At 52.5% G+C, this 25,479-nt stretch overlaps 1 protein-coding gene across 1 annotated transcript in view; it reads right to left on the minus strand.

The window, feature by feature from the left end:
* Positions 1–3: 3 nt before the first annotated feature.
* Positions 4–25,479, minus strand: part of Shb (src homology 2 domain-containing transforming protein B) — a 107,553-nt gene continuing 82,077 nt past the window's right edge. The window contains exons 4-6 of the mRNA NM_001033306.1: positions 24,234–24,405; positions 21,407–21,526; positions 4–851 (exon numbers count right to left, since the gene is read on the minus strand). Of these exons, the coding sequence (NP_001028478.1) occupies positions 668–851; positions 21,407–21,526; positions 24,234–24,405 (476 nt within the window). The 3' untranslated portion in view covers positions 4–667. The remainder of the gene's footprint in view (positions 852–21,406; positions 21,527–24,233; positions 24,406–25,479) is intronic.

Consider the following 25,479-nt stretch of genomic DNA (forward strand, 5'->3'; position numbering starts at 1 on the left):
TAATATATATTAAATGACTATTTTATTTACACACCCTATCATATTCATAAATAATTGCATCCTCTTTGTCTGCACAATTGTTCCTTGACATCTAACGGTTACAGAGTGTACATCTAAAAGGAGATGGGGGCTTACTCTGGCTTATGACATGGTCTCTTTTGTGTACACTCAATATGCACACCCAGTGACACAGACACAGACCAGATGGGGTGGCTCCCAGGGCCTCCTGGGCTCCCAGCACCAATGGGAAAAACCTTGCCCATACACAGGTGAGTTCCTGACAACTGGAAAACAAAGAGATACAGGCCAGAGCTCCGCCCCACCTACCGCTGGGCCCCACCCACTGCTGGGCCCCGCCCACCGCTGGAGCAGCTCCACTTTTGTTCACCCTGGAAGGCATCTCTTTGGATTGCAAAGACTTTAATTCACAGAAACTCGAGGAGGGGGTGGGGTAGGGGCTGGGGTGGTGTGGCCGCGGGCTGCCCTCTTCATCCAGGCCTTCTCCAACCCTGTAAGTGGCGACAGCATTCTAAGACATGCAGTGGTGTGCTAGTACCATACACACAACACACACTGGACACTGCTGGCAGCACAGACAGCTGGTCGGTGCCCTGCCAGCTCCTCCAAGGAACAGGCTTGGTCTCAGAGCAGGGTGAGGCTGGTCTTTTCACAGAGTCCGCACAGCCACTGGGTAGAGGAGGGACAAGTGCTCGGCCCCTTTGATGGGCAGCTTCCTGGTGGTGTAGTAGTGGATGACTTCCGGGACGCTGTCAAAAGGGGGGCTGTTCTGACCCAGAACATACTTCTCTTTGGTCTTGGCCAGTTTCATGTGCATGAAGCCCTGGTTACTCCTGTGAACAAAACACAGAGGTCAGAGGCTGTGCACAGTGCTCAAGGAGAGAGGAGGCACTGCCAGGGCACTGCTTGCACTTGCTTCTGCTCCCATAAGCACATGTACTCCCCAGGAGCTTGCCCTGGCCACTGGGGCCAGGGTTCAGTCTCTTGGCTGTTTAGGACATGGGTCCTAGCCACACCTAGGAGCACCACTCATTTCTGTACCTGCCTGGGGTCCAGGAGCAAACCACTGGTAATGTTAGGATTTTCCACCCGGAAGCTCCTGGGAATTTCAGGGGTGGTGGTAAAAGACAGCCCTGTAACAAAGCAGGGACCTGTTTACACCTTGCAGGTATTCAAGATGCTTCAAACTGACAGGTGGCTGTGGGCCAGTATAGTATGTAGTGATAGCAGGCAAGATATTCTCTTAGACAGGGATGGGGTAGCCCAGCCAGGAACATTTTCTAGCTCCCTTTGGGTACAGTGAATGTGGTAGCATTATGCTTGATCCCCACCAAGCATGGCTTAGGTAGGTGCGATTAGTCGCAGTCTCCCAGGAACCCCAAGGCAGACTTCCTTCCTTCACATGACTGTCATGAACACTATCTACACACTCAATTTAATTTTTTTTAAAGATGTATTTCTTATTACACCTAAGTACACTGTAGCTCTCTTTAGACACACCAGAAGAGAGCGTCAGATCTCATTACAGATGGTTGTGAGCTGGGTTGCTGGGAATTGAACTCAGGACCTTTGGAAGAGCAGTCAGTGCTCTTAACCTCTGAGTCATCTCTCCAGTACTGAACACTCAACTTTCTAAGCTGTGATAGCATATGCCAACCCCACCCCTGATGCTCAGTTTCCCCAAGAGCCTATGGAAGAAGAGCAGAGCCCAGGTCTCTGTGCCCACTCAGCATGGTTTCAGATCTGTCCAGGGAGAACAACTTTGGCAAAACCTGAAGGAAAGTTAGCGGCGGGTCCCAAATGCAGGGAGCTGATGTGTCCTGGTCAGCACAGCTCATTATCAGAGTGCCAGGTGGGCACCGGTCATGATGACAAAGGTCAGCGTCTCAACTGCGTGTCCCAGAGGGCCTCTCCCATTTGAGGCCCTAAGCTGCAGCCACACCCTGGCTCACCTGAGCATGCCTCCATCACTGTCTTTGTGCAGACAGCCTCTTCCTGTTCACTCACCCAAACCTAAGGTTTCTGACTGAGACTGTGCCACCGTCTCAGAGCCTGTCCTTGGTAACTGGTGGACAGCTCTAGGGACCCAGCAGCCAGGGTTACCTAGGGAGGCCAGGAGTCCTGCATGGATTCTTAGGGGCATGGTCTTCCTGAGCCCCAATTCCCTTTCTGGTCTCTGTGTTCCAATGGGGGTCTTAAATTTTACCTGCCCTTTGGGTGTAATGACCCCCCCCCCCAAAAAAAACCTGTTATGCTCTCCAAATGGATAGAAAAAAATGCTTACGGACATGTAGGAGCAGAACAATGTGTCTACGCACAATGGCGTACTCAGAGATGTTACCCTGGGCTTCAAAGATATCAGCAATTACATTTCAAGAGAGAATAATTCTTGTGAAGAACTAAAATTTAAATCAAGAGTTTTAAGGCTGTGCTGTTCGAATTACAGAGCCCATGGCAAGCTCGGCTCTGCAGCCAAGGGTCACTGCATCCCAGATCAGCTCTGTGATGGGGGAGAAGCGCTTACTCTGGCATGTGCAAGGGCCAGCATGCCACACAGAAAACAAACCCGAGTGAGGCCGAGGACTCACCTCAGCATGATGTAGGGCCCACAGATACCAGTCAGCTGGAAAAGGGCCTGGAGCTGCAGTGATGGGACATCCAGAAGGTGTCCAGGAAGCTTGCCTGGCCTGTCTGGGATGTTGAGCAGTCATATGGCTATGGATACCAGGTGTGACCATGATGTACCCTCCTCCCTTCACTGCAGTGCAGACCTTGCAGCGAAGTTGATGGACACCAAGTAACTTAGCTCTGTGAGGGGTCCACAGTCATGTCGGAGGGAGCAGAGGATTTGTAAGACAGAGAGGCCACTATAACTCTTAGGAGGCTGACATAATGGCTCCCATTACATCTCAAGGGGGTCTGGGCAAGGAACTCACAAGGTTAAGGGTTAACATGAGATTTCCACACTAGATTTCTGTGCTACCCAGTAGGCATCAAGGGTAGGAATGGCTCTTACAGCCCCAGGTGACAGGCCTAGTGCTCTCCCAGGATACTCTCCAGAGCAGCAGTGCTCCACATGAAGCCAGGCAGGGCAGCAGGGGCAGCAGGAGGGACTAAGCAGATGTCCTCTGTGCAGAGCCTCCACACCCCTGACCAATTCTGGTCAGAGAGCAGAGAGGCAGGCTGGAAGGCCAAACACAAAACTGTCCCAGGCACTGAGAATGGCCGGTTCCAACCACTGAAACCTCCCAGCCATGAAGACAGGGTGGTAATCCACCCCAAGAGGTTCAGTCAGGGTGGCCTTGAACTCACAGAGATCTGCTTGCCTTTGTCTTCCTAGTGGTGGGATCAAGGGTGTGTGCAAAAATACCCAGCCTAGGCAGGGTATTATCGCAGCAACGGAAATCAAACTAGAATACAAGGGAGGGTATTCAAATCTCCATGGGCAACAGATAGACACATCAGGCAAGGGTATGCACAGGGTGGCCGTGGCTGCTCATAACAAGATGGTTTTGCAGTGAGAAATAGCCTGTGGCTGCTATACCTTCACCTGCTTTGATACACTAGAGGAAATAGGTCAGAGAGGCAGCCAGCAGGGGCGCTGCAGATGCTCCCAGAGCTCTGTGCCTGTGTGCAGGGCCAGGTGGGTGGGCTCCAGGCAGAGCCTGCTCCTAGGTTCCTCAAGGCATGGTGAGGGAGCAAGGATGACATGGTGGCTCTGGGACAGCACCCTTCCTAGCGAGCTCTGACAGGCTCCTGCCAACTGGTTCCTTGTTGGCTCCATCTCCTTTGATAGGACATCTTGTGAGAGCAAAGTCACAATTGGGGTGTCTCTGGTGGGTGACCTGTCTAATGAGTCTTGTAAGGCCCGGGGAGGCAGGGTGCTGGGGCTGTCAGGGCACTTAGATCGCTCATTACCATCACAAAAAGCACCTCCTTGTCACGGGCCCCCATCAGCAAGCATGCCTGGTGTGTGCTGGCCTAATAACAGGCCCCACCTCACCTCCTAATCATGAGCTTTAATAAAACATCACTCAGCCCACAGCTGCCCGCCCGCCGCTGAGCTGGGGTGCGAGGCTTCACCTCTCGCTTTTAGACCTAATTGCTTGATGCATATTTCATGAAGAATCCCGGGTAATAGTTATGTTAAATCGTTTCTTTTCATGATGAAATGACTTAAAAACACTAGCATATAATATTTATGTGGGAAGAGGAAATAGCCCTACGGGACTAGCATAGAGAGAACGTCACAGGAGCCCGCACATGGGGAGTTTCTGCTTTGCCTTGACTGGAAAGGGAGATGCTTTCTTGAGTCAAATGTTTCACATCCTTCGGCTCCAGATCACCCATGGTCCCCAGCGGCAATTCAAATTCAGAACACTAGCATTTAAATCCCACCAGGCAGAGCTAAGCGGACATGACTAGTATCTAGTATCGTTTGCAGATAGGGAAACTGAGGCTCAGAAAACCATGCACCTTATTTCATGGGGAAAGATGGGGCCAGGATTTGGACCTTTCTCTCTCCCTCCAGGGACATAGCCTAGGCTGGCCCTCATATCTGCCGTGTAGCTAAGGATGACCTTGGGCTCCTGAACCTCCTCCCACCTCTCAAGTGTTGGTGTTAGGAGTCTGCACACCTATGTCTCTTGGACTCAGCAGCCTGAGTCCCTCCTCAGCCTTCATGCAGGCCTGCAGCTACCACTGCGACCTCATCTTCTCTGACCAGTCACCCAACTGAATGGATTTAGGCAGGTCTTAGAAATTGCCTTGAGCCAAGAGAGGGAACTCCCCTGCTCTGTGAGCCCAAGGCTGGTGACCCTATCTGCTCACCGCGATGCCTCCGTGCTCTGGGCTCCTAGCACCTGCCTAGCCTGTGTCCAGGGTACTCCGGGTTTGCCATCCTTTCCCACTGGCTGCCTAGAGCAGGGAATTGAGGTCCTCTGACTCCTCCCCGGCTGTAAGCTCTCAAGGGTAGGGAGGCTGGAGAGTGAGCCCAGACCAGCTCTTGTGGGGAGGAGGGACCTCTGAGAGGAACAATCCTGCAGGCTGGGTATAAAGACCCATGTCTTTCCAACCAGGAGCTTTTCTCCTCCTTCCTTGGAGTTCAGAATTCATGTGTGGGATCCCTGGGCTAGCCACTGCTCTTTGCATGGGCTCACATGCATGAACCACAAATATAAGAGCAGTGTATGCCCTGGTCTTCCTAAAAGGCTAAGCCTCAGTCAGGGTGCTCTTATGCTGGGGTCCCGGGGGCTGCATTTCTTCTTGTTAGGCCATTTTAAAACGTGATTTTGACCACGGAACCCAGATTCAGGGGCAGATTAGTGAAGGAACAAAAAGAATAAGGCTATGCATTTTAAATGAACTCAACAACCAAGGGAGGTGGAGGGCGCACAACAGAGCAAGAACAGTTTCAAGGCTGAGAGGACAGGCTCTATGGTCAGCATGCAGGACAGACAGGGACATTTGTGCTAACTGGATGGGGAGCCATCCTGCCTCTGAAAGCAGTCTATGACTCAGATCTCTGCCCCCCTCTCAGCTCTCCAGCAAGGGCTTGCTATGTGGCCCAGGCTGGCTTTGAACTCATGATCCTCCCTGCCTCTCAAAGTGCTTGGATCCTATGGGGGCAAACCCAAATATTCCCACCTACTCTGACTTTTAGGAGCATCCCACTAGGACTGCATCCTTTTAGGGGAACCTTCCTCACACCTGGGGACCAGGTGCTCCAGCAGTATCACCAGTAGGGCTCTATATACCCTCATAGCAACCTCCCTAGTCAGTTCAAGCTACCTGCCCAAGTGACACTGAAGGAGGGTGTCATCTCTCCTGTGACACCTTAGACTAACGTGGCCTCTGTGACAAGATAATCCGACAGCACTCAGTAGATGAGGCCTCAGGGTTTGGGAAGAGGAGGAGGGACAGCCTGATCACTTGAGATGCCTGGGAAGATCGTGACTGTTCTCTTGATTCATGACACACACAGGGGACTGGCAGTACACACAGATGCTCGCTGCACGGATGGGAAAAGCGAGTGTCGAAGTGAGGGAGAAGCAATTTGCTGGGTCACAGGGCAAGGACCCTGAGCTTCCCAAGTGCCATGAACTGAACAGCATTCTTCACTGTAGACTGTGCTCTCCAAATACGTAGCCAGGGACCCTAAGGGCCCCTTCTAGCAGAGATGTCCTAAGAGTCCAAAGAGGTGGGTGGACAGAACAGGTTGACGGAGCCACAGGGTGAACACCTGCACCTCCAAGGATAAGCTAAAGCCTGCCCATGTGGTTAACAATGTCTAAATGTAAGCCCTGCTGAGCCAAACAGCTTGATTCGTAGCCAAATAATTACACTTTCAGCAGACACCAGCAGGGACCAGGCTTATGGAGCGCCTAGTGTTCCTTAGGCTCTGAGTGACAGCCCAGGGCGAAGGCCTTCTGTGACTCACGATGCATCAACACAGTGCCATCTTCACGGAGACAGATAGGCCAGAGGACACAGAGTAAAAGGCTAGGTCTCACAGACCAAGATGAGACCACGAAGGGTGGTTTTCTTAGGGACAGAGCTTATATGAAGTGTTATCCTAGAAGCTATTAATGATAAGACTCGGGCAGGAGCAAGCCTCTCACCGGCTGAGACATGCACATAGTAATAATACGTCTTCGTGGTGTCTCCCCCTCCGCTCAATGTTTCCATGCATCCTGATTCAAGGGTGAATATGAAACCCGCAGGAGAACCGGTAGTGGTGGTGGCGGCAGTGGCTATGACTGTCCAAGTGCTGACCCAAGTCACAGACGTTGGTTCAGTCTCTGATCCTGCTGATACCACAAGACAGCCTCCCTCTGCCCCTGGCCTTCAAGGTCCCCTCTGCAAAAGGTGCAGATCCTTCCACTGGCATAACTTCAATTTTTTTCAAATCTTATTTTTAATGATGGTTCTTAAACACTTTACCCTCCTTGTAGCCCACTATCTACCAGAGGTAGTGGGAAAGAAAGGGTGGGGGGAGTAGACCTGTGTAGGATTACTGTGTAGTTTTTCTTTGGAGCAATTCCTGTCTATGTTATCTGGAAATCAGCAGTACACAGGTTAGCTCATCCTCTCGCAAACACTTCATAGATACACCAGCAGTCCAGTTCAGTAGAGCTGGGTTAGCCACAGCGGTGACACGACCTAACAGAGACAGCCAGGCCTCAGCCTCAGCTCGAGCAGCAGGAGGGACCAACAGGAACACCAGGAGAAGTTCTCAGCTGTGCCTCTCTCAGGGAAGCAAAGATCAGCGAAGACTCAAGATCCAAAAATGTTGCACAGCTAGCTGTACCGGCAAGCCAAGCTCTGTCTTTGTCACTCCACGAAGTCCTACTTCTACCCTCCACACATCACGTGTCCTCCATGTGCCTTGCCTCAGCATGTGCATCCTATCAGCCCGAGCCCTTGGAAGCTCCAACAAACTGCAGCACAAACTGCAGCACACTACCAGACGTTTTTGGGTGCGTTTCTATGTTGTTCCGGCAAATGCAGCTCAACTATGCAATGTGAGGTGGCCCAATACATGTGTTTCGTTAGCAAAGAATCTTTTATCTTGTGCCCTTTCACGTGCTTTCTTTAGCAGAACGTCCTCTCTCCTGTGTCTGCTTCAGCGAAACCTTCAAGTCTGCCTTAGCCTTTCACACCTTTGTCTACTTTAATGAAATGTCCCTTCACGTGCTTGTCCCAGCAAAACACCATCTAACCTATTTTTCAAAGAACCCTGAAGTTTCTACTTCACACAGATGTTCTCAGGCTAGAGAGAGACGCCACTGCATGGGATGGGCAGAGAAGAATGGGGACACCTCGGTCGAGTACCATCTCTGTGCCTCTCTGGGCTTGGGGAAACAGATGCAACCTAAGCCTGGGCCAAACAGAACAGACAGAATCCATCCAGTACAAAAGGACAGGTCTCTCCCAGCCTACGATGTCCTTAGGAGATCGAGGTTCTCGACTGGGCCCGTCACCCTACCTTCCCTGAGAAGGATCTGGCAATGTCTGGAGAGTCCAGGGCTTAGCATCTACTGAGGAGCCAAGGACGATTCTAAGTGGACGGCAACAGACAAAACAACCCCTCAGTCCAGAATGTTGATAGTGTCAGGGCAAAGCCACACTCCTTAGTCACCAGTTCAGGGATCACACCTAACTGCCTTCCCAGATATTTTCAGGCTAAACAAATGTGACTGTCTGGCTAAGGCAAGGCCATCTGGCTCCTTGGTAAAGGCTCAAGACACGACAGAGGACCTGCCAAACAGCTTGCTTCCCAAGGCTTCTAGGCCACTGTCAAGAACCAATCCTGGCACCTATCTCTATTTCCATAACCAAATTTAAGGAACTCTATGTCACAGGAGAGGGAACATTCCTGGGCCTGGGACCTACATAGGTGGGAGACATAGGATAGACACAGTCCAGACCCTAGGCCAGCTAGCCTGGGTCTGAGGCCCATGCTGCCCCTCTGAGGGCATAACACCTTTTATGTTCACTCTTACCTGAGCGAGGGGGTTCTCTTTACCTGTTGTAAAGGCTGTCCTGAGCTCCTGAGGTCTGATCTGGCAATAAAGGGCAGGCTCTCTTCTCCTGCAAACAAGGGCTGGGCCCCCAATATGGGTCTCACTTCCCCTGCTGGGCAGAAACTGCCACCCAACTGCTGTCCGTCTGGTCTGTCTGCTGGCTCCAGTCTCTATAGGCCCAGAACCAGGATGTACCCCCAAGCCTGTCGGGTCTGTTGTTCATAGACAACTTGGCAACCTCAAACCCATGATGGCCAAATTGCCCTCTGGCTACAGGCTCCCTAGTTAGGCTGAGTGCTGGCCCCAGCTCTGTTGCTGAGTATCACCGGGCAGAGCAGTGTGTTTCTCAGACTGGCCTGAGAAACACTTGTCCACATCAAGTCCTGTTCCACAACACTGGGAAAGCACACTGTTTGTACCTGTCTGGCGGCGCAAACCTGTTAACTAGAGCCATCTGGTAGGCTGAGACAAGAGCCTGTTTGAAAATAAAAAGTAAACAGAAGGGTATTTTTCAGGGGTGGAGCCTAGCATGCTTGAGGCCCGAGGTTCAGTGGGCACACCTTATACTGCAAAACCAAAAACTCCCACCATGGTGTGAGGGACCCATGAGAGCAGGAGCAGGGAAAGCAGAGAGTCCTGGGAAATCCTGGAATCTCAACATCTGGGAGCCAGAGGCAGAAGGGTCAGGAGTTCGAGGCCCCCTGGGCTGGCCTTAAACTGAGGGCCATCAGTGGTAAAGACCTATGACTTCTAGTCCTATGAGACCCAAGTAAGTAGCAGGATGGCAAGGAGAGGAAGCAGCCACTTTCCCACACTGTCTGGAGGTTGGGTTAGGTTGGACTCAACAGCCCTCGCCACCACCAGGAGATGGTTTTCTCCTCCCTGGAAGTCCAAAGGCACATGGTGGACTGTCAAAAGATCAGACACATGAACAACAGTGATTCCCAGTGGGGGGGGGGGGGGAATCCCAGCTGTCTTCAGGAACCAGGTGGCAGTCCCTTTGAGCTCTGGCTGGCTTTTGTCCTCCCAAGCCTCAGTTTCCCAATCTATACAATGGGACAGGGGACCAGATGGCTACAGAGGTCCTACACATGCAAATTTAGAAGCCCCACGTATGATCAAACATACAGGGAGAAATGGCTCACAGGTGCCCAGAGCCCCAGGGCTGTTTCTTAGGGTGAGCCCCTGAAGACACTTCCTAGGCTTGCAGCTCCCTGGACCTCCTTAGAGCCAGAAATTGCCTTCAGTATGTTTCTCAGGGAACTCTGAGCCACTCAGGCTCCATACCCACCTTCCTAGTTCCCTCTGAGGAGGAAAATGCCTTTGAGACACACACGCTTTCAGTGTGAGCGCTGCATGCACGCTCCTGATGCTTGCCTGCAGCGTTGGGAATCGCAGTCTCCAGCCGAATGCCCTGCCTTCCATTGCTCTACACTGCAGTCTATCCCCACTCAATATTCCTACTACACCTAGCTGGTGGCAGCTCCAGGGTCTGGTTCTAGCAGGCCTTTGGCCATTCTACCTGCCCCGGGAAGGAAGCACAGGCGGCGACTCCTCTCCAGCTGTCCTTACAGGGAACAATGGCCTCCCCTCTCACAGTTGTCACTCCATGTTTAAGACCCAGTTAGCCTGCCTGGTGTCCCTGGTGGGTTTGCCTAGCTAGGCCACTGCTCCTGACATCTGCACATAAACTCCATCATTAATGGTGGGTGACTGCTGACCTCCTGAGGGCACCTCTCTCCTCTCCCGCCTCTCAATCTCACATGACAGGATTCTACCCCCCACGACCATTAGGTGCAGAAAGTTCTCGCTTCTCAACCCAAACCAAAGGACACATGTTCAAGACTGCTAACAAGCAAAAGCCACAGCTTAGCTCACACTCAAAAGATTGACAAACTATTCCAGAAGGATACGGTCACTTCTCAGTTATCTTGGCTTTGGAGTGCAAAATCGCTCCTGTTGGACATTCATTCTGGCAGCCGTCTGACAGCCTCTTTCCACAAGGTAGAGAATTTCCTCAAAATTAAATCTCTAGCTCTCTGCTCCCTAATGGAATTGATTTCTGCCTTGATACACAACAAAGCCTCCATTTTATTATTTGGCCAGGGTTTGGCCACATTAATTATGGTGTTCCCCCCCCCCACCCATGGCTGCAAGTAATTAGTTTCAGTTGCTCACTATCAGAACTGACTGGCTGCCTGTTAGAACTGCCATTCCCACAAAGAGTCAACCCTGGAGGGTGTTTTGGATTTGGAACCATTCAGGACAGAAAAGATTACCTCCACAGGCTGAAAAATGGGAACTCAGAAGGGGCATGCTGCTCTGTGGGGACAGAACACACTAGAGGCCCACATCACAGTCTAGGCCTGAGTGCCAGTCAGAACTCATGCACCATCCAGCTTGTAATCACGGTCGCTGGCACCATTCCACCTCCCTCGGAGGACACAGCCTTTTCAAGTTGGTTCCCAACACCAGTGACCAGGTACTGCACAAGACTCCAAGGTACACGGTGGGCGCGTCCCCTCATGGAAGGTTATGTCTGGTACACTGCTTGCTTTTTGGCCAGCCGAGATGTGGTGATTGTGCAAAGGATGCAGGGTTATGAGTGCCGGCGGCCGGCACGGCTACAGATGAATAACCCCGACCCTCCTGAGCCGCTGATCTTGAAAGCCAAAGTGGGGGTGACCCAGGGAACTGCTCCCACTGGGCAGGAACGCCAACTTTCCTGTTTTTTTCCTTTCAAATCTGTTATGGTTTCAGTCTGAAATTTGTCTCTCCCACAGGCGCGTGTTTTGAACACTTGTTCCCCAGCTGTGTTGGGATGCTATGAAAACCTTGTGTGTTTGGGGGAGGGGGCTGAGCTGGAGAGGGGGGGTCACTGGGAGTCAGTCTTTGAAGACTGCACCCACCTTGGTTCTACCTGGCTCTGTTTCCTAACCCTCAATGATGTGAGCACCTGGGTCACCCCCACTCCACACTTCCCCGCCATCACACATGAGCGGCTCTGCTCTCTGCCGGGGACTGAAACCACAGAGACAAAATAGCCATCTGTCCCTACAGTTGTTTCTTTCTGACACTGTGGTCACAGTGACAGGAAGGCTAACACAAACTCTGTATATCCCATAAGGCCCTGTCCACATGCCATCACCTGGAGGAAGTCCCCTAACACCCCACCAGAATCCTTCTCTTCTGTCTGCTTGTTTGCATCTGGGCTAAGAACGTGGCATGAACCCCACACTTGGAGGCCATCAGCCACATGTGGATTTTCAAAAGGAAAACTTTCAAAAGGGGTGGGGGAAAAAGATACTTTATTTAAAGCATTGTTAATAAGTCAGCTTTGCCAAACCCAACTCAGTCCTACAGTCCTCCTGGGTGAAGTAATCTTAGAGATAAACGGGGGAAAGCCCAAGCCTGATTAAAAGTGGCAAGGGCCTTCTCAGGGTTGCAGGTGTGGCGGGAGGTCTGGCTGCTAGGGGGAGGGGCTACCTGGACATGAGCAGGTTTGAGGGGAAGTGCCAGGATGTGCATGCATGCCTGGGACCCCCACCTCCCTCACAGCCAAAGCCAAATGGAGCTTTTACAGCTTTGAGCTATGGCAGCAAAGGGCTATAAAACCTGCTGCATGATTTTTATAATTCTGCCTCAAATACCAAGAGCGTTTATGAGGAAAACAAGAGAAGGAAACACAGTGCTGGTGAGGCTCAGAAGGGTCATAACCTTGCAGACTATGGAGGTGGGACAAGACGATGACAGGCTGCTGGCAGAGTCTCTGTCACCTCCTGACTCTGCTCCAGCTGACAGGGGCCTAGGGAACAGTTAAACCCTGTCTATAACCTGGGGTCTTACTGTATGCAACGGTGGCTCTGGGCTCCACTAGAAGCTTCAATTATGGCTGATGGGATTTGTTGTGGGAGCTCTGAACTGTTTACACGGTCTAACTCCCCTATACACCCCTGGCTGAAGCCAGCACCCAGGCTGCGTGACCCCCTGCATCTCTGCAGCATCTCCACGTCACAGATGAGCACAATTCCATAAAGTTCCCATGCCCTTATGCAAAGGTGGGATGCCTGATCTTCTGGCTCCAAGGCTCCTCTTTCTCATGCAGGCAACATTCTGCAGCTGTCCTCATGGCTTCTCGCCCTATAACATCCCAGGGGATGTCCCTGAAGGCCCTGAACAACCATTTCCTGGATGGCTCTGGCAAAATTTCATTAAATACATTATGTTAACAAACTGGTATGAGGGTGATTAGAAAGAAATGTTCTGGTTTGGAGAGATCAGCCAGCCTCCAAAGGGAAGTGTCCAGGACATGGAATCTTCCTGGTGACGAATGGGCAGTTGGAATGCCTCCCCTGGTGGCTGAGCCACACAGGCAGATGAAGCAGGCTGATAGGAGATAATTAAAAGCCTGCTGGAAATGTAATCAGGGTGGGTCAGATGCTGGAGAGGACTTGGGAGGAACAAAGGGAGGATGGAGCAGGCTGGGAGGAGACAACCATCACCTCCTAGCACAAATCTTGCGGACGGACGGATGGACGGACGGACGGACGGACGGACGGGCAGTTCGAGGCAGAATCGGCATAGCACACACCGCCTCGGGGTCTGCATAACTGGAGGGAAGTGGGGAGCCGTGTGTCTGTATGTGTGTGGGGAGCATTTTCAAAGCCAACTGTACCTGATCCCCTAGCTGCTCAGAAACTTGGCCACAGCCCTCAACTTTACCCTTCCTTCCCCTGTTTGTCACCCATCCACCACCTGTCCTTGTCCTTCCCTGAGTTGGTACAGCTGCCTCCCTCCTGACCTAGCATATATCCACCGGCAGAAGAGCTATGCAGGCACTCCACCCCTGTGAGCTTCCTTGAGCCTCTGTCTGCTACCAGACACCGCCAGTTTCCAAGACACACCTCCACATTTAGTTGAAGTGAATAACTGTGTGTGTGTGTGTGTGTGTGTGTGTGTGTGTGTGTGTGTGTGTAGAACAGAGATTGGGGTCAGGCAGAATGCTTCGCCTGCCCCTGGTTACACAGCCTAGCAGAGCAGGTTCCTAGCTAAGCTTGGCTTCCCCCACTGTAAAGGGGGAAGGAGGGTTGCATTTCCCTGATGGTGCTGAGACTGGACTCAGAGGAGGAAGCAGAACCCTACCCCCACCCCATCCTAAGCCAGCCATGGGTTAAGAGCCGGACAGAGGAGCCCTGTTTTCAGGCCCCACCTTAGGTCCCAGACCCTTTATGTTTTCAGGCTTTGACATGTTACAACTGCCTGGAAAAGCTGCCAGAGGATGCCTGACCTGGGTCCTGCCAGGAACATCTGGAGCAGTCCTGGTAAGGAAGGGGGGTCTTCTGCTCAGATGGACCCCACAGGGCAGAAAGAATGTCAGGATGCATTAAAATCTGAGCTTCACTCGCAGCTGTGGCGTCACATGACCTCTGCTAGCTGCAAGAATGAAAGCTTTCTGGTGGCACTGTCACAGAGGGAGAGCTACACTTTAGGTGCCCACCCCCTTTCTAGTGTTCCCCTTGTCCCACCTCATGGTGGGGTTTCAGTAATCCAGAGCTATTCAGCTGGACACGTCCCACCTGCTTTGCTGGGGAATGCAACCTGAGGTCTGTCTGAATCCCCTCCCAAAGGGAAAGCCAGGACTGCTACGTCCATCTACCCAAGGGTAGTGCAGGATGTGAAACCACTGCTCTGAACCAGCCTGCACCTTTTCTACCTACCACACGACCCAATTGTTGATGTACAGGCTCTGGGGTCTGGAAGGTGGCTGGCTGCAGGTGGAGGGCAGTGGCAGGCAAATGTCTGCTGGCTTGGCAGGCACATTTCCCGCATCCTTCCATTCTGGAGGACAGCTGCACACTTCAGACTCAGCATTCTCCCCCAACCCCCCATAGAAGAGCGCTAGGGTCCCTTTGCCTAAAGCTGCACTTCTTAATTACCTGCTTCCTTTAACCTTCCAGAGGGAGAGAACACACAGCACACTGAGCAGAACATTATCTTTTCCTTTAGCGGTCCTGAAAGGACAGGGACCCTTCGTGTATTGAGAGCCAGCCACGTTGTCTACCTTGGCCCATGCTCACCTGTCTCAATGCTGACTGAGGTTTGGGTGAGGGTGGGGATGACTTCCTGTCTCTGGGCCTTGTTTTCATCTACAGGGTCTCTTTCTGTTGTATACATCCCAAGATACCCGCTCATGGGATCTTCAGTGTTCCTGCCCGGCATGCCGTGTGAGGGACCAGAATGCGATTCTGATAGGAAGGAACCTAGGATTCCCAAAGCATAAGAGCGCGGCGGGAGAGCGGGAGAGGAAGCAGGGCAGTGAGGAGGTCAGAGCCTCCCGAGACAGTTATCACTACAGCCACAGAGAAGCACAGACCAGAGGGGTCAAATGATGTCTCCAAGCTGGCACAATCCAAAAGAGGGCGGCCTGAGTTGGACCCTAATTCTGTGAGACTCAAGTTCTCAGTTATGGGGGTGCGGGGTTTGCTCTGGTTACAGCCACATAAACCTTTTTTACGGTTTACCTATTTTTATGTGTATGGCTGGTTTGTGTGCATGCCCACCTGTAGGCCATGTGCGTGTTTGGTGTCCAGAGAGGTCAAAAGAAAGAGTCAGACCCACTGGGACTGCAGTTACAGAAGATTATATAAGCTGCAACATGGATACTCGGAATCGAACTCTTAACCACTGAGCTTTCTCTCCAGCCTCCACACACCTATGCCTCCACTGTGATAGAGCATAGACACGGGCAGAGTCCGCTTTCCCTATGATCTACAACATGCAATACAGCAGGACTCTGGCTCAAGGTATACATGCGTGAGACACTTCTATTCGCTGTCTCTTCATTAAAATATCCACGAGACATGTCACAGATGAGAGAAAACAGAAGCTCAGGCAGTCTGCTGTAGGTACCTGGGGAGCTGGGGCAAGATTCCTGAGCTAGGCAGGACCAGAGCTAGAACACCTGGCCTGCACCATGTATGGAGGATGGTACTTCCTCCCTGCTCTCCCACTGAGGCTTCTGCCTGCTGCCCCTCACTCCTTTCCACCCTCAACTGTTCTAATCCTCATTAGGACAGTTTCCCTCCCTCCCCAGACAGGGCTATTGCTGCTGTTTCCTGCACACACTGTCTTCCAGCTTACACCCAGCTTAGCAGCTCACAAGACCACAAGGCATACAGAGACAAAGACCAAGGTCCTTTGATCAGAGCTGGGTAGTGTGGGGTCCCCAGACAAGTAGTGTTTGGGCTGGACACTGCACACAAACTGCCTTCCTTAGAAGGTTTGCCCTTATTCGGGCTCATCATACTCTCCGAGATGTGTTGGGGGCCAGAGAGCCGGAGAGCCGGGGTGAAGTTACTCTAGGGGACCAAGAAGGGAGCTCAACAGCTCTGAGGAGCCCTGCTCTGACCTGGAGAGGGGGGCCTCAGTCAGAGCAGTAGAACTTCTGGAGCCTCCCCAAGTACTTATTTGGTTTTGTTTTAGGGGACAGGGGACAGAGCCTGGGCTTTGTACAAACTAGGTATGCCCTCCCTACACCACTGGAGCCCCAGCAACTGGAACTCTGCTGTCGACTCCACAGAAGGCAGTGAAATCTGTGCTCCTCACTGCTGGATGCAGGGCTCCGTTTCTTCTCACCGACCCCCTCCCTTCCCTGCAAACATTTATTATTTCTTGCTCCTGGCTGTCAGCAGCAACAAACTAAGATTAATCACTCGCCTGCCTGGTTGGTCCCAGACATGCCTACTGTTTGAAAACTCTCTCCTTTACCGTACAAATCAATGAGGGGAGAGAAGAAAAAAATATACCCCTAACTAAAATATATCTCCTAAGCTCTTCCTGGCCCAGAAGGTCTGCCTACCTCCCTACAACCCCGGGGGGACTTACTGGTTGGTACTGGGCATCTAGCAGCTGACATAACCTCCAGGCAATGCAAGTGGAAGTCCCTAAGCAATTGGAGGCCTTTCTTCATACACTGCCCACCCCACACTGCAGGATGCAGCGGGCCCTCCTGTCCCCAGATCCAAAGAAAGCCGTTGTGGTCCACTGTAGGGACACAAAGCTGGAAGCAAGTGTAATGACCAAACCTCAGACCTTAATATCATTTGTTTGCAGTGTGGGACTTGAACCTAGACCTTCATGTCTGCCACCCAGCGCTGTGCTTCTCACCCCTAGTCTTAAGGACATCGACGTGGACGACATGAGCTCCGGTGGGGGGTGGGGGTGTGTGCTGCTTTCAGGGTAGCTTTGAAAGGCTCTGCAAGAACAGGGTGGAACAGAGCTCAGCTTATGTCCTGAATGCCTACTGTGTGCCAGCGCTACAGTGGGCATCACCCTCCCAGCCTACTTCTTACCCATAGGCCTCCTGTTAAGGGAGGCCCAGGGGAGACAACCACTTGCCTGGCACCAGATGGCTGGTGAAAGATTTGGAACCAGAATTCCACCCAAGGAGCCTCTGATTTGACCTTTAACCCCAGTGTGTTCTCATGCTACTTCCGAACCTTTCGCAGTAGGCCCCCTGCCAGCGCAGACTCAGATGACAAGGGTGGCATGTGGGACACGGGAGGACAAAGCTGTGGCCTTTTCCTCTGGCAACACTCATATCTCTAGTTCACTGATGACTCCAGAATGAGGCTCAGAGATCATCACTGTGCCACCCTGCCGGGACTCCTCAATTCTCTGAGATAAAGTCCCATCCTTTAGCCAGGTGACCTGGGATGTGCCATGTCTGGGTCCAGCTCACTGTGGATTTGTTCTTCGGAGCATGCTTTGACCTGTCCTTCCTTTAGTGCCTACCCTTTAAGGCCTCTGTCCTTCAAATCCCCCTCTGGTCCCTTACCTCAGGTGCAGCCCAGGGCATTTTTCAACCTGTAAGCTTTAACACCCAGGTGTCTTCTCTTCCTTGCCAGGCTGTGAGGTCCTGTGAGGGATGGAGCTCAAGAAGTAGTGTCCCAAACAGGACAAAGCATGAGGGAGGCACCTACTGCTCAGGCGGAGTTGGGGGCGTGATGGAAACCGGCCAATCCCTGGTAGTAGGCAATCCATCTCTGGGGACTTGAAAACCAAAAGCTTATCTTGGGAGGGCTCTAAGGGGTCGCTTGTCCTAGTGCAGTGGGAAAAGGTGGGGCTGAGTCCTTGTCAGCTTCCTGCTAAGGCTTCAGAAGTGTGACCGTGTGTAATCCATCCCAGGCCCCACAGAAATGGTCCTCACTCCCGTCCCCAGTAGGACTCACCCCATCCCCAGAACCAAACGTTGCTGTCTTTTAAGTCCCCTTTCCCCTATCTTCTCCAGATTCTTTTGCAGAGCCCTGACAGTCAGAAGTGCCTGAAGAATCCTATGCTGGAGGCTGCTCCTTACCCCCAGCCCTTTCCCCAGGTCCGACTGCCTTTCCAGGGAAAGCAGGGGGCGTCAGCTTTTGGCATTTTCTCACCGGTGCCAAAGGCTCAACCTTTGCTTGCCTGACTGGAGATATACCCTGCACACATCAGGACCAGTAAGAGGTAGGCGTGAGGCCGGCTAGTCCACGTGCCATGCTGACGGTGGCAAGAGAGGCGACTGCAGCAAGATACTGTGAACAATAAAGCCACTTGCAGGCTCTCTGACTAGCATCAAGGGTAGGTGTCAACCATGGTAGGGGAGTGATGACACATGTGAATGTGACAGAGGATGCAGTATAGACACTGTCTTGGGTCACCAAAGGCACAGGGAGCTGCAGGGGGTAGTATGGCCAGACCAAGCAAGTCACTGCCTCCCAGGGTTACATCTACTGTGAGTCTCCGCTGGGGCTGCTTCCTCACTTAGGTAAATCTGTAACATCACTTCCACAGCTGACACCCTAAGCCCTCTAATCAAATATAAGGGAGAGGGTGTGTTTGTGTGTGTGTCCCCGCACCATAGCTCTGCTGACAGATGAGAGGACAGAACTCCAAGTCAGAGGCCTTGTCACAACACCCCACATCTTTGCCTGGCTTTACCATCTACTGATGTCCTTGTTGCTCAGGGAACACTAGGTTCTCTTAAGAGTCATGTACTGGGCTGGAGAGATGGCTCAGTGATTAAGAGCACTGTCTGCTCTTCTAAAGATTCTTGAGTTCAATTCCCAGCAACCACATGGTGACTCACAACCATCTGTAAAGGGATCTGATGCCCTCCTCTGGTGTGTCTGGAGAGTCATGTGCTGCTTCTGCCTTGCAGCTACTGGCCCTTGGTGACAGTGACTACCCTCTACAGGTCACTTCTGGGCATCCAAAGCCCTTTGTGCTGTCCTGCAAGCAGCAAGGCAGTCAGAACGAGCAGGGTGTGAGCTCCTTCAGCCAGACCTGGATGTCTGCCTTGGCTTGCTCTCTATAGAACCCAGTGCCAGCTACAGAGGGATCCCACAAACTCTTCCAAGGGAAGGACCGAGCAGGTAGAGGGCCCTGTCTTGGGGCATAGATAGGCCTCCCCAAGCACATTCTACCCTATAGACTTGTCTCACAGAAGGACCCGAGGCCAAAGTGAAAACGGCCAGAGACTGAGATGCAGCACAGCTGGAATTCTGATGTCAGTTTGCACCCTGTGTGTGTGGGGCTGCCATTCCCCCGCCTGGCCACTGGCAGCAGGCCTGAGGATGTGAGAAACCACACACTGCACACAGGCTGGCAAAGGTGGTGCTTTCCCAGGCAGCAGTACTCAGAGTACCATGGCTGTTCTGGAAGGCACCTCTCCCCAGTTCTCCTTTCTTCAAGGAAAGGATGCCTAGCTGAGCACAGATCATCATGGGTGGTATTCTACTGGCTCTGAACAAGCACAAATCCAACCCTTCAGCTCCAATTCCTTGTGCTAGGAGAATGGTCCGTACACAGTAGTCCTGTGTGATGGATCAGATAGGAAAGATACAACAAACCAGATCTCTGGCTGGGCACAGTGCTCTTGTCCAACATGCTGGATGCCATTGGCTGGGGAAGTAGCCAGCCAGCCAGGGACACTTGCTGATGGACCCAGAAAAGGGAAGAGACTGGCTAAGTTAGGTTGTACAGTAAGCAGTGTATGGAAGGGCAGGACAGCTTCTACAGTCTTGGACTACAAAGTCTCATGATATGGCCTCAGCTGGCCTACAGCCTGCTGCAGAGACCAGGTCGGCCTCAAACTCAAGAGACACACTTACTTCTACCTCCCAGGTGTACAGATTAAAAGGACTGTGCCTCATGCCTGGCTAGAACAATAGGTTTCTTAACCGGACTACAAGCGATCGTCAAGGTTGGGGCAGGAAACAGGGACAGGGTGGGAACTACATTAGGTCATGTGGGCAAGGATCTGACTGGACTGGATGCTTGTTGCTTAGGAACAGATTATCATCATCCCAGCGCACAGATAAAGACTGGGAGGCTCAGAGTTGTGAAAGCCACAAGCCAGGGAGGGAGGTGGGCTCCTACTGGCTACCACAGCACCTAGGCCACTTGAATGGTAAGGCTATCACCATAAAAGCAGAACCAAGGTACTACCTCCCTAGGGGCCCCAACCCAACGAATATGCAAGGCAGGGATAAAGGCGCCAAGCTTCTGGCTTCTGGCATCTACCTGTGACTTGGTTTCAATGCATATTAGGTAATGAGGAGACAAGGGGTGGAAACATGGCTGACCCTAGACTCACTGGGGTCAGCTCAGCAACTGGCTGCAGACTCCTTCAGTCCTAGCACATTACAGGTTCTCAGTAGACAGTTTTCCACAGGCACAGCTGTGCTGAAGTTCCCAAGGGTCCCAGCACCCAGGAGACTGCTTGGAGGCATTGCTCCATGTAACAAACCTGTAGGCTGGTACTTGACAAGACCCTGCCCTGGTACACATGGCTTCTGTTCCTTTTTCTATTGAACATCTAACCAGGTCTTTTGTAGTGGCCTCACCATAGTCCCCAGAGATTCTAGAGGCAGTACGATCCATGAAGAACTCAAGAGAGAGATAAAGGGAGGAGGAACAAACGAACACCCCCAGTGCCCTTGACTGGCAGCAGGCTGTCTGGGACTTGGGGGCAGGGGAAGGCTATCCATGTGACAGGAAGTCCATCCTGCCAGCATGGGTGCAAGGTTCCCTGGAAGAAGTGCAGCCAAGCCTACTCTCTCGTGAGCCGCTGGCAATGACGAGGACAAGGGGAGGCAAAGCAGAGGGCTCCACTCCTACCCAGTACGTGTGGATGTAGGACCTGGGTTCACACCCCATTCTATCACTAATTCTGCGCCCTTGGAGAATTCCTCTTTCCTCTGAGCCTCAAATCTCCTATCTCCACAATGGATTCTGGAAAGTTCCTTGGATCCTATGTAGCAACAGCATCGAAAAATGGAACACTCCAGCAGGAGGGGAGAAGTCCAACCTCTTATTTCTAAACCCGTTCATTTTAATAGCTCATGGGTCAGAAGGCCCTGAGCAGCTGCAGGGCAGCCACATCAGTGGGGGTCTTTCCAGTTCACAGCATTCCCTACCAAACTCTGTGGGGAATATAAAAAGAAGAAGACAACCTGGGGAATAGGAAAGGGTTCTCACAAGCAGCTACATAGCACTAAGAAGGTCATCATCGCCTGCTCTCTGTGAGCCTCAGTTTCCCAGTCTACAGAGTGGGACAATACATTCCTCACCAAAGGACTGGTGTGAAGTGGATGCTGGGCAGGATGTGCTAAGAGCCTGGGCTTGTGAGGCTAAGGCTCTCCTCCTTGGAAAGCAGCGGTGGAAACCACACCACTTCTCTGTGTTCCCAGAATGAGGCCAAATTAAAACCAAGGCCTGAAATAACTGGTAGGGACAAGCTTCGTGGGGGAACTGAGTGCGGCCCCACTGTGAAGACTCATGCAGGCATGCTGCACTGTGCCGGGGCAGGCAGAGGGTAGAGTACTCACTTCAGGGAGAGGGAGTAGTCATGTTTGCTGGTCTGGCTGTTCCGGACAAGGTAGCTGCACTCCTTACAGAGTCGCAGCAGGTTCTCAGCATCACTTCTGCTGATGGCCCCGTGATACCATCTGGGGAGAGAACAAGAGTGTAGTCAGAGAGGAGGGGGACAGGGCCCCCAGAGTGACCTCTGAGGAGCCTCGCTCGGTGCCCTCCTGGGGCAGCTGCTGGCTCCAGCCTCCTGTGAGGAGGTTCAACAGCTGCTCAGCCAGTGTCTGCCACATGTCAGACTCTGATGGAAACCCCTGGGTCCCTTCCCACGGAAGGCTCACAATCTATGCAGTCCAGCACCAGATACTCTGTGCTCATCAAGTTGGCCCTGTGGTGACAGGTGCTGAGAGATGAAAGTGAAGCCAGGCCACACGACTGGGACTATTTTAGGCATGGTGACCAGCAAAGCCTGTGGGGACAGGGATTTATCAGTGCAGAGCTAAGGAGGAGGGGAAAAGATGTGTGAAAAACAGCAGCTAGAAAGTCTAAGTGTGAGAGAGTCATAGGCTGGAAAGCAAGAGAGAGATGGGGGAGAGGTGGGGGTGGGACAGAAGCAGGCAGCACGGCCCAGGGTCTCCTGAGCATTCCTCTCAATGAAATGGACTCCTAGACCATGCTGACAGCTTAACATGGGCGGGGCACAGGGCAGCTCTAAACTGAAACAGAGTGGCTGGAATCTGCTCCTGCCAAATGGTCCTGGCACTAGCTGGGCACATGAGAATCACAGCATCCCATTTTTGGGTACTACATGAGCCAGAGTGGATGGAGGAGGGACAGGTGGTGCAGAGGGTATACAGTCCCACTGGCCATGGGATGAGATGAAAACCGAGTTTCTGTGGAAAGCTGGAGACAAAGTCTCAGTGGGCAGCAAAGGCCTTCCCTGACAGGAGGAGAGAGTCAAAAAACTCCTTTGTATCTACGCTGGGCCCATGAAAGGACACTGCAGCAGAAGTGTTGTATGTAGGATGCCAGGTGTGTGTCTGTGTATGCGTGTAGGGACACAGGGGCACGGACTCTATGACTGCCAGCTGCCTCTCTTTTTATGGTCACAGACACAGAAACATGGAGTAGGGATGCTTAGGCTGCCATAGTGAGAACATTGCCAGAGATGCCAGGGCCCAAGGCAGCCATGGGGGCAAACAGGCAAAGAAAAACAAAGTTGGCAATAACAGATCCAGGAGACCAGGCTCAGGAGGGGTGGCCTGAGTGACACACTCCCCACAAGCTGATAAAAGTGTTTTATTAAGAACACAGTTTCCAGCCAGTTGACACTGAACAGTCCTCAGGGAAGATAGGAAAGGGTCTCTAGGGAAGTGCTGCCCAATGTCTGCCCACCCTGAACACAGGGGCTGGAACAGAGATAGAGAAGGCCCTCCAGGGGCCTTGTTAAGGGTCGTCCCTGGTGGCACACAGGATAGGGCTGCCAGGTCTTTTCCTGGCTACTTCAAGTTGAAAGAAAGGAAAGGCCTGGAGTGGAGGGTCAAAAAGACGGGCAAAGGGCACCGGATCGGGAGCTGGGAGGCCAGCAGGCAGCCTGCCTGTAGAGAATCTGGAGGGCACAGGCTATCTATCCTGGGTGGTCCTGGGGGTGGGGGTGGTGGTGGTGTTGGGCCCACTGTTGCTGAGTCTGGGCAGGGGGTCACTCTGGGAGCATGCAGAGACAGCCAGACAGGTCAGACTGCAGGGATCATGGTCATCCAGCAGCGACTGCTTTCTCCAGCCTTCACTCACTGTACCCTTGATCTCACAGGGCTGACGGGAAGGGAAGGTCAGCAAAGAGCTACAGGAAGCCATTCCTGACAGCCCAGTGCTCCACATGAGTACAAGAGCCGTGAGGAGCCCTGACAGGCATGGGGAGAGACACTTCTGTCTGTGGCATGAGTGGTCAGGGAAGCCCTGGAGAAGGACACTGCCTGAGAACCTGTAAGAACTGGTGAGAGCTGGTAAGAAGTCACCACACACAGAGGGAACACTCCTGGTAACCACACCAGCGTTCCCTATTGCTCTCCTTATGAAGACCTACTCTGTGCTAACATCAGCCATCTCTCATTTTATAAAGACCCACTCTGCACCAGGTCTGGGCTCTGGCTGGGCATAAGAGAAGTCTAAGAGGAGGCGACAGCAGACAGACTGGGGTCTAGGGTGTGAGGCTGGGCCTCAGTGTCCCTGTCTGGGCAGCAAGGGAGCCCTTTTACTGTACATTACTTGCTAAGCACATGATATACCTAGAGAAGCGTACTCTTGTCCAAGATGTGTTAAGAAACCAAGGCTTCTTCGGGGGTAATGGAGTCACAGGAGGTTTCTGAGAAGGACACAGACCTGGCTGAGCAGTGGGGAGCCAGCACCATGGTCAAGAGGAAAGGCAACCAAAAGGCCAGGCCTGGCACAGCCTTGGAGGAGGGGTAGGACAGCAAGGGTGGGCTCGGACTGGAGAGAGACGGGGAAACCCGAATCAAGAGCGCAAGGCCTGAGCTGATGATCAGCCGGCATGTGTAGCACAGAAGCCACACAACAGCTAGAGAAGAAATCTAACTTACGATGAGGGCAGGTTTAGTTTAGACTTAGCAGCCAGGATGAAAAGTGAGAGGTGAGCCAACACTTTGCAGTTTGTACAGCCAGCTACTGAGGGTCAGAGTGGTAGCCTGGTGTGCACAGACCAGGCCTGGCCAGGAGTCAGAAACCTGACCTCCCAAGAGAGCCTCTGTTACAAGGGGCCAGTGACTAAGTTTGTTCTTACGAAAGAATGGGTGAGAGTGCAGCAGCTGGAGGAAGCATCAGTGAACTTACATCTGTTTCTCCAGTGGGATGGTGGGATCCACTCTCTCCCCCAGAATCCCACAGAACTCGGGGCTCCCGTGCTTGATGGGCTTGAAGCCTCCTCCCGGGGCACGGAGCTGGCGCCGTCGGTCCCGAGAAGGTGATGGGGAGGACTGCCGCTTTTCATTGCCGTTAAACTGGGCTGAGAACAGAGGAGAAGAGACACTGTCACCTGGTGACCAGTCCCACCTGGAGCACCAGTCCCACCTGGGGCCCAGCCCGCCTGACGCCCAGTCCCACTTGAGGCCCAGTCCCACCTGAGGCCCAGTTCCACCTGGAGCACCAGTCCCACCTGGGGCCCAGTCCCACCTGGAGCACCAGTCCCACCTTGGGCAGCACATAGTGCAATTTTCTGCTTGGCACTTAACACCATGCAGTAGCGAGAGGGGCTCCCAAAATGCTGATTTTGCTATGGCTTAAGTGTGTCCCCCAAAGTTCCTATGCTGGATGAGTCAATGTTGGATAGCAGGACGGAGGAGAATTATTTGTATTGTGGGCACCTCAAGAATGAATGCTAAATTCTCAAACTAGATCAGCTGCCATGAGCAAGAGGAATGTCCCTAGAGCCCCCAGTTTTTCTCTCCCATAGCTGCCAGGTCACTCTTTCTCTTCCTGTCTCAGGCCCTTCTTCCTTGGCAAGCCCTACTGAGCTCCGTGAGGGGCACATTGCTTCCTGAGTCTGCTCCTCTTTGTTTAGATACTGTGCATGGACAGATACAAGTGAATACACAGCACACTGTTGCATAGTGGGACAGGTCCTCCCATGTAGACCAGAGACTAAGGCTGTAGAGCAGCAATTCTTAACCTATGACCCCTTTGGGGCAAGTGACTGTTCATTGCTGTTGCCTAAGACCATCAGAAACACATGTTTATATTACTATTCATAACAGTAGCAAAATTACAGTTATGAAGTACCAACAAAATCCTTTTATGGTTGGAGGTCACCACAGCATGAGGAACTGCACTGAGGGTTACAGCATTAGGAAGTTTGGGGAACCCAAGCTCTGAAAATAAGATGCGTGTGTGTGTGTGTGTGTGTGTGTGTGTGTGTGTGTGCACGCGCATGCCCATGCCTTCACATGTACCATGTGTGTGCAGACGCCTACAGAAGACAGAAGTGGGTGTTGGATCCACCAAAGCACAGCTGTGAGCCACCCAGCGTGGGTGTTAGAACCAAACTCCAGTCCTCTAGAAGAACAGCCAACCACTGAGCCAC

This window comes from Mus musculus, chromosome 4 (genome assembly GCF_000001635.26).
Source record: "Mus musculus strain C57BL/6J chromosome 4, GRCm38.p6 C57BL/6J".
Classification (NCBI taxonomy): domain Eukaryota; kingdom Metazoa; phylum Chordata; class Mammalia; order Rodentia; family Muridae; genus Mus; species Mus musculus.